The sequence below is a fragment of the Lolium rigidum genome, chromosome 6, assembly GCF_022539505.1.
Source record: "Lolium rigidum isolate FL_2022 chromosome 6, APGP_CSIRO_Lrig_0.1, whole genome shotgun sequence".
Classification (NCBI taxonomy): domain Eukaryota; kingdom Viridiplantae; phylum Streptophyta; class Magnoliopsida; order Poales; family Poaceae; genus Lolium; species Lolium rigidum.
Genome location: NC_061513.1, coordinates 238523559 through 238533204, shown reverse-complemented (window position 1 = coordinate 238533204; position 9646 = coordinate 238523559). Strand labels below are relative to the sequence as shown.

Sequence of the window (9646 nt, the reverse complement as noted above, 5' to 3'; positions counted from 1 at the left end):
CTCTTTTCCTGTGAAAAATGAAAGAAAAGCCTCTCTTTTGATCTCTGGATGCATGCCAGGCCAAAGCTCTCAGCTCTGCACCTCATCTCACCGGCACCGGCAGAAGCACGTTCGAGAGGCTGTCCTGTCGCCGGTCGCGCGCTTTGCTGTCCTCGCCGCCCGCCTTAAACCCTAACCCCATCTCACCTCTATACGGGCATGCCCAATGCATAGCCCTAGGGGTGTTGCCTCACACCTTTATCTAGGTTCGGGTGGTCCAAAGTAGGTTCGGATGAGGAGGTAGCCTCTTCATCAGGAGGCAACCTCTTCAGCCATAAAGTGAAAAATGTGAGAGAGAAAGAAAAACCAAATCAGCTTTTGAGAGAAAGACATATTAATGGGACCATAACATGGCATGCATATGTCAAAAGTTTTATCCAATCCTAGTTGGACAGCTGCCTCCATTGCTCATGCCCTACAGGCCACGCCACCACCATTCCCAACCTCACCACCGCCACTTCACAAGCAGCCGCCTTTGCGCACACACCAGACAGAAACCGACATGGCGTCCTCCGCATCGCCGTCGTGGGCCATCCTGGGGAGAGTGCCGCGGGTGACGGCCGCCGACGCCGACCTCTCCCTCGCGCTGCCGGCGCCACCGCGCGTCGCGCTCCTCACCATCCGCTCGCGCATCTTCCCGGGCCGCACCACCGCCGACAGCTTCCCGTCCGTGCTCGCCGCCGACGCCTCCGGCCTCCTCCTCCTCAAAGCAGACCAGGGCCCCGCCAACACCGACCTCCCCCGCCGCAAGGACTTCTCCTGGCGCCCCACCGTCGCCGACTACTTCGTGCTCGACGCCAAGACCGCCTCCGCGCTCCGCCTCCCCGACGCCAAGTTCATCAGGCGCCAGGGCCACCGCGGCCTCATCGCCCGCCCCGGCGACGCCGCCGGCCACTACGTGGTCGCCGAGCTCCAGATGAGCGTCGGCGACGACACCGCCGACCTCCTCTGCTTCTCGTCTCGAACCGGGGAGTGGGTCAGCAAGGACGTCCCCTACCCGCTTCCCTCCCGCCCGATGAGCCCCAACTGCGTCGTCTCGCACGCCGGGAGCCTCTGGTGGGTCGACCTCTCCTGGTGCCTCCTCGCCTGCGACCCCTTCGCCCACAGGCCGGCGCTCCGCGTCGTCCCGCTGCCGGAGGGCAAGGCGCTCAAGCCCAAGGAAGCTTCGGGCCTGCTCGACAAGTACCGCTGCGTGGGCGTCAGCGGCGGGAAGCTCAGGTTCGTCGACATGTACAGGAACCGCAGCGGCGGCGGCGCTGCGCAGATCACCGTGTGGACGCTCGCCGATCCGGACGCCGCCAAGTGGACGCTGGAGTACGAGGCCACCTTTGGGGAGATCTGCGACGACGCCAGCTACAAGGCCACTGGTCTGCCGAGGAAGATCCCCGTGCTCGCGCTCATCCACCCCACCAACCCCGACGTGCTCTACTTCTTCGTCGACGAGCACATGGTCGGTGTCGACGTGCGTGCTCGCAAGGTTGTGCACTGCGAGGTCTACCAGCTGGTTCAGCCGCCTCGCGAGAACGTCTCCAGCCGTTTCGTTCACGCTTGGCAGCTGCCACGGGCTCTCTGCTCAGGTAATTTCTACTCTTCCTTCTCTGTAGATTCTTGTTGCTTGTTGGGTGATCGGAATTTGCATGGTTCTGTGAGAAATCAGAGATCTAAGGTGCCTGAGGTCCTTTGCCCAGCATTTCAGTTGTGGGGGAGATTAGAGTACAGCCGCAAATGTTGGAAATTTCAGGCTTTCTTAGTTTAGCATCTTCCTGTTGATGAACATGGTTACAACTCTAAAGGAGAGCTTATGTATGATAAGCATAGGGTGAAAATGAACTAGCTTTCTAAAAAGGCTTATATTTTTGGAACAGAGGTAATAGCTTGCATAATAAAGCACTTGTATTTCAGGGTCTCTTACCTCTTACACAAGCAGGTCTAATGCTAATTACATATTCTGCCAACAATTGCCTAAGCATATATCCAGTACTCCAGTATAAATTTTGGCCTTCATTAATTATGTTAAGCAAACGGGTAGGTCTATATATATGGCCGGCTGTTTGCTATGGATTATTTCTGTTTAAGGTAATAAGATCGTTAACTGCTATATCAGGTATTGAGTTTTCTTTTCATGTTTCCGTTTACAAAGCTTTTAAATTTAATTTAAGGCGCTGTAGCCCCATATACAACTATATTACGCTTTCCATGGACATTTGAAATGCTCAATCTTGCAGTTCTTTGTAGGTTGTACTGCTCTCTTAAGATTGATGGCTGTTTACTTCCCAAGTATTGTCAATTTGGAATGATTTTTATTACTGTGTGATAATATGTCCATTGCAAATGAGAGCATGTCAGGCTTTTTGCTAATTAATTTACCTCCTTTTAGCTGGATGGGTGTGACTCTTTCAGTGAGTTGTGTCATAGATACTTGTATTTATTTAACACTGCTAATAATTTTTCGCAAAGCACTTTGATAAGCCAATATTTATAAGTGAATTGCTGCAAGGTATTCCATTAATGGGTTTTATGTGCTTCCTTCAGTCAGATGTGCCTCCAACATTGAATATAGAATTTTAATGTTTCCAAAGACACTCTCTGTTGCTACTGCACTACATACATACACATTTCTGATAGAAATTGTTTCTAGGGATTCATACATTGCTCGTTTTCTTATTTAAGCATATCATAATTCTCTCTTACTTGTACATAGTACTATCTATTATAACAATTAAGTGCCATTTTAGTTTCCAAGGCATGCTATTATGCAAACAGTCCGACAAAATATGCATATATAGTGAATCAGCTGTTAGCCATAAGCCCATAAGTACTACATTTAGCAAACTTATTAAAGTTAGTTGCCAATGGAATTGTTTGTGCATTTCATGCAGTTCGTTGAACCCAAGGTTATATTTCTTGAGACTCTGTTGTGATTCACTATATATATATGGAATTTCTACCGGAATTTTGTAGGGATGTTACTGTTTCAGTTTGAAACTCTCACCAGATTCCATGATTATGAGTCTGAATTCTTAAAATCTTTATCTTTCTTTCTTTGTTTGTAGAACTAGACTACTAGTAGGTGTCAGAATGTCTTTTTGTGACATCATCATAATTCTTCTCTGTTTATTCAGTCCAGTTTCGGTTGATGTGACAAAGTTATATAGTGAATCAGCTGTTAGCCATAAGTACTAGGTTTAGCAAACTTATTAAAGTTAATTGCCCAAGGAATTCTTTGTGCATTTCATGCAGTTCGTAGAAGCCAGGTTATGTTGCTTGAGACTCTGTTGTGATTCACTATATATATACATATGGAATTTTCTAGCTGAATTTTGTAGGGATGTTACTGTTTCAATTTGAAACTCTCACCAGATTCCATGATTATGAGTGTGAATTCTTAAAATCTATATCTTCCTTTCTTTGTTTGTAGAACTAGCTACTAGTAGGTATCAGAATGTTTTTTTGTGACATCATCATAATTCTTCTCTATTTATTCAGTCCAGTTTGAGTTGATGTGACAAAGTTATAAACTGCAGTCATGAATACACGTAATGAATCAGTTATTATACCTCAGTACAACAAAGTTGTTATATTTGTATAACCTATGTAACCCTTACAGGTAGTCAAGCATTAGACGATCAACAGGCTGAAGCCTTTATTCCTTGACTAATACAATGTGCTCTCTGTCCTTTGAAGGTTCTGCAAAGGAGACTGAGGATGATGGCGTGAATGACGAGCTGCAGCAACTCCGTCTGTGAGACGAAAATAGGAATGCACTAGCTGGGGTTAACTTCTTAACTAGGGGAAGTAATGCATGATATTATCAGGTGGCAATGGCGTCTTATCGATCTTAACCGAAAGACATGGCTGAAACGTTTTGCTTGTTTTGTCTTGTCACTGTTTAAGTTCAGACGTCAGTAGTTCTTGTCTTAACATTTTATGGCTATGGTCAATTCACCGTCTTGGCTCAGAACTGAGGTCGTTTGGTATCCATCATTTGGGCCTCGAATCCTGGAATTCATTTTGGAATTTCATAGGTGGGCTGTTTGGTTGCCACAGAATTGTGCTGTCATTTCATTTAGGAATTCTAGCAAAATGACTCCATGGGTAAACATGATTCCAAGCTGAAACCTGTCATTTGCAATTCTCTATGGAAGCCTCTACACATTCAATATTGAATTCTACTGTCATTTGCAATTCCTGTGACAACCAAACAAGTGTGTATTTCTGAAATTACAATGTAAATGAAATGAATACATGTATTCATTTTCAAATGCTACAAACGAAATGAAAGCCTGGCTTCCAAACGACCTCAGGGATTTCGGTGAAAGTATGGCAGTAATCTGTGTTATGTAATCTTTTGTCCGTGATTGAGTTATTGTGAAGGTTTGACAGCAGGGGCGGACCTACCATCAAAATTGAGAGGGGGCAAGAACGTTATTAAGGAAAAATACTTTAATAAGGTTCATATCAATGTCTAAGCTTGATTTTACAAAGGGATTACATATTTGAGGGGGAGGGGGGCAGCTGCCCCTTGCCAATGCACTGGATCCGCCCCATGTTTGACAGTGTTAGCTTGTTGAATTGTTTTTTTTTATCTGAATTTGTTTTCTTCTTTGTTAGCCCTAACCCTACACACGCGATCACGATCGAGAGAGAGAGAGAGAGAGAGAGAGAGAGAGATCAGAGGTATACGATGAACACTTCGTGGTTTTTGGTGCAGCGTACAACGTGCTGCTCTTCTTCTTGCCATGATTGTCGCCACGTTCCCTACAGAATCGTGTCATCCCACAACTCGGAACGAGCTCACGGTGATCCTACAAATGTTTGCATTCCACGACTCGAAACTAGCTCACGGTGATCCTTACAAATGTGGAGGTGATCGCACTAAACATGACCCAATCCTCCTAAAGTTTCGCTAACTGAAACTGAAACCTGAAATTGTTCTACACCTAAACGGCTAACTGAAACTGTCTACAGAATTTATTCAACAAAACTGCCCCTAAATTTAGTTGTTGGAGCTGTCGACGACGCTGATCCTTGTTCGTAGATCCTGGAATTGAACGCGCCCGAGCGCCTTAGTGAGGATGTCAGCGAGCTGATCGGCGGTACCGATGTGATCGACGGCTACCTTGCCGTCCTCCACGCATTCCCTGATGAAGTGGAAACGTGTTTCGTTGTGTTTGCTGCGATCGTGGAACACAGGGTTCTTGCATAGCTGGATTGCGCTCTTGTTGTCGATGAAGAGCTGCACCGCCTCCTCTCTTTGGTTGAGCAGGTCACCGAGGAGACGACGGAGCCAGACAGCTTGGCAAGATGCGGTGGTGGCGGCGATGTACTCTGCCTCACATGAGGACACGGCCACCACCTTTCTCTTCGACGACTGCCAAGTCACCGGACAACCATTGATGAGGAAGAGGCTGCTCGTCGTGCTCTTGCGGTCGTCCAGATCCCCGGCCATGTCCGCGTCACTGAACCCAGTGAGCTTGCGTTGCCCACCAGCGCTAGAGAAGACACATCCATAGCCTTTTGTCCTGGCGATGTAGCGGAGCAAGTGCTTCACAGCTCCGAGGTGTTCCGTCCTGGGCTTCTCCATGAACCTACTGACGTAGCCGACGGCGAAAACGATGTCTGGTCTGCTGTGCACCAGGTAGCGCAAGCTTCCAACCAGCGAGGGGTAGAGCGTCACGTCCACCGGCGGGTTGGCGTTGTCCTTGCTCAGCTTCAGACGAGGTTCCATTGGCACCTGCACATAATTGCAGTCACCCATACCAGCTTTCTCCAAGAGCTTGCTGGCGTAGGCCGATTGGCAGAGCGTGATCTTGCCGCCACCCTAGGTCACCTCGATGCCGAGGTAGTACGTGAGCTTGCCCAGGTCGCTCATCTTGAACCTTTCCATCATCTGATGCTTAAGCCTTTCTATATAAGGAGAGGAGATGTATCAATCTAATCAAGCAAGAATTAAGAAGGAAATCCCTTCCCTCTTGCCCGGTCATGGGCAAAAGGCCCCCGACCGGCCTTCTCGCGCCCTTGCAGCCCTCTCTCTCCCTCCCAAACCCTAGCAGCCACATAACAAAAACTCTCACCAGATTCCATGATTATGAGTGTGAATTATTAAAATCTATATCTTCCTCTCTTTGTTTGTAGAACTAGACTACTAGTAGGTATCACAATGTTTTGTTGTGATATCATCAGAATGCTTTTCTGTTTATTCAGTTCAGTTTCAGTTGATGTGACAAAGTTATAAACTATTGTCATGAATAGGCATAGTGAATCTGTGATTATACCTAAGTACTATAAAGTTGTTATATTTGTATAACCTTAATTAGATGATTAACGGGCTGACGCCCTTATTCCTTGACTAATACAGTGTGCTCTATCCTTTGAAGGTTCTGCAAAGGAGACTGAAGATGATGACGAGCTGCAGCAACTCCGTCTGTGAGACGAAAATAGGAATGCACTAGCTGGGGTTAACTTCTTAACTAGGGAAAGTAATGCACAATATTATCAGGTGGCAATGGCGTCTTATCGGGCAGCATTCGTCGAACCGAAAGACATGGCTGAAACGTTTTGCTTGTTTTGTCTTGTCACTGTTTAAGTTCAGACGTCAGTAGTTCTTGTCTTAACATTTTATGGCTATGGTCAATTCACTGTCTTGGCTCAGAACTAAAGGGATTTTGGTGAAAGTATGGCAGTAATCCATCTTTATGCTATCTCTTGTCCGTGATCAAGCTATTGTGAAGGTTTGACGGTGTTAGCTCGTTGAGTTCGTTTTCTTCTTGTGGGCGTTAGCTCAGGGATATCTGCTGATCAAGAGATGAGTCTGCATCAGCATGGGGATCCTCGTTATTCTTGGCGCAACATTTCGGATTTTGAAATGTAACGCCATGTCACAGAACTCACGATCCTTTGTGGCAAAGTGGCTAGGAAGGAAATTTGAGAGGGAAAATGGAGTTAGGGATCGAGACTGAGCATGAGGATTAGGCTGAGAACTGAGAGATACGGGATTCAGAATATATGCTCTTCCATAACGTGTACAATGGCAACTCTGTCTCTTATCTAGCCTCAATTGTTCTCGCTACCCTGGGCCACTACAGACTTACATGACCCAAGGCCTAACAGGGATGTGTAGCCCCGAGTGTGGTCTGCCACCAAAAGACCACGAGGTCTTGGAATCCAAGACCTTGAGGTAAAAAACAGTATCTTTCTTCTTGGTAAATGGCTGTTTAAACTGCTTACCGAGAATGAGATTTGGCAGACCCTACTTAGGAAAAAGTACGTTGGCTCAAATACATTGTCTAAGGTTTATTGAAAACCTGGCATTATAGCGACAAAGCAGGTCTTTTTTCCATATAGATCTTTCTGTATTAGGGATGGATCGAAAATTAGATTCTGGGAGGATACATGGCTTGGTAATACCACCTTCTGTGAACAATATTGGGATTTATACAATATTTTGCGACACAAAGGTAATACACTTGTAAAAGTAATGGAGACGTCCCCACCAAATGTGTCGTTCAGAAGAAATCTCATTGGTCCTAGACACGCATCTTGAAATGCCTTGTTACAGCGTCTAGACTCTGTTCATTTGATGCAGAGATCTGATGTATTTCGTTGGAACCTAACCGAGAATAATACGTTTTTGGTGGCATCCATGTATAAATCTTTAATCCAACCTGATATTCTAGTTGACAATAATAAGAAGATTTGGAAGGTGAAGATTCCATTAAAAACTAAGATTTTTGCGTGGTAACTTCATCGAGGGGTAATCCTCAGAAAAGATAACCTTACAAAGCGCAATTGGCAGAGAAGTAAAATGTGTGTTTATTGTCATCAGGATGACACTATAAAACACATTTTCTTCAAGCCATCCAAATAGGTTCAACCTTATACCCTGCACGTAGCATTGCGAATATTTTTGGCAATTGGCTTAATGGTGTGGATCCTAGGTTTAACTACTTATTAGCGTGGGAGAGATTGATGTTAATTGGTCGCTCTGGCTATGTAGAAATGACAAGGTTTTTAATAATAAAAATGATTCTCTTATGCAAATTGTCTACAGATGCACCGCTACTCTCTGTTTGTGGTCACCTCTACAGCGTGTTGACCATCGAAACCTCTTTACGGAGGTGTCTACACGATTGGAGGATGCGATGAGGGATATTTTTTTCCAACATGGATGGCAGAATGATCTTCGGATAGGGTCATCTCTACCTTAGATTTATTCTTGTTCGATGTGTATTTCTTAGATTTTTAGTTCTCTTATGGTGTTCTATCTTGGATTTGTGCGGCTGTGTGCATCCTTGTTATGATGTAATACTTAAACTTAAGTAATAAAAGCGTCCATTATCGGAAAAAGTTCGAATCACGTATTCCGCGTCTTGGGGTGTCTAGTCATGATAATTGCCTCCCCTTGAGTACCAACATGCCCTTCTTTAGTCCTAATGTTGAATTTAAAGTTAGGGCTCAAGTTTGTGAGCAGCATATAATGACAGAAGCAATCTATGATAAATACCTCAGGCTTCCCTCTATGGTGGGTATTGATCGTACAGATAGTTTCATACACCTTTTGGAGAGAATTACTGAAGGACTGAAGGGATGGAAGGAGATATTTATGTCAATGGGTTGTAAGGAAATTCTTTTGAAAGTTATTATCCAGGCTATCCTAGTGTTTGCAATGGAAATTTTTAAAATCCCAAAATAGTTGAAAAAGTGAAGAATGATCTGAAAGGTTGGGGTGCTAATATTAGAGGAAGGGATAAGAAGAGAAAACAAGAGCTGTTACAAGAACTCTCTGATCTAGAAGAGATGGAAGAAGCTAGCTGCCTTTCTAGAGATCAAATGCTTAGGAAAATCCAGGCCCAGAAGGATATTGAGCAAATCATTGAAAAAGAAGAAGATTTTTGGTAGCAAAGATCTAGGGAACAATGGCTGCTGCAGGGGCAACAACACTAGCTCCTTCCACGGAGTAGTAAATGGAATAAAAAGGAAAAGAACCATGTTCTCTTTAGAATGGACTGGATGTGATACAAGGCACTCCAGCTTTGCTGTAACATGCAAACAACTTCTACAAAAATAAGTTTGGTCTAGTGGATGATGCTGGTGTCAGGCTTAGTGAGGATATTTGGGAAGAGGAAGAGAAACTGGATGACAATGACAGAAGGGAGTTAGACATGCTTTTTGGTGAAGAAGAAATTCATGAAATAGTAGATCAGATGGAAAAGAACAAAGCTGAAGGCCCTGATGGAATTCCAGTGGAATTTGTTCAATCTTGATGGGGGATTATCAAAGGAGATATTATGAATATGTTCAATGACTTTCATTGTCACAAAAGCAATCTGGAAAGTATTAACTATGCGATTATTACTCTTATTCCCGAGAGTGATGATGCATAAGTTATTCAAAAGTACAAACCTATTTGTTTGCTACATGTGCTGTTCAAAATTTTCACCAACGCTATGAATGTCAGAGTTGAACCTGTAATGAGAAAACTGATTCACCCATGTCAGAATGCTTTTATCAGAGGAAGATATATTGCTGATGGGGTGATGTTACTACACGAGGTGTCGAGAGAATCAAAAATGAAGAAGTAACAAGAAGTTGTGCTGAAGTTGACTTT

The 9646-nt window shown here is 44.6% G+C and overlaps 1 protein-coding gene across 1 annotated transcript; it reads left to right on the top strand.

Moving 5' to 3' along the window:
* The first annotated feature begins 541 nt into the window (after nucleotides 1-541).
* Nucleotides 542-3960, top strand: LOC124663851. The gene is made up of 2 exons (XM_047201502.1): nucleotides 542-1616; nucleotides 3724-3960. The coding sequence occupies exons 1-2, from the start codon at nucleotides 542-544 to the stop codon at nucleotides 3783-3785; spliced, it is 1137 nt and encodes a 378-aa protein (XP_047057458.1). The 3' UTR covers nucleotides 3786-3960.
* Nucleotides 3961-9646: the final 5686 nt, after the last annotated feature.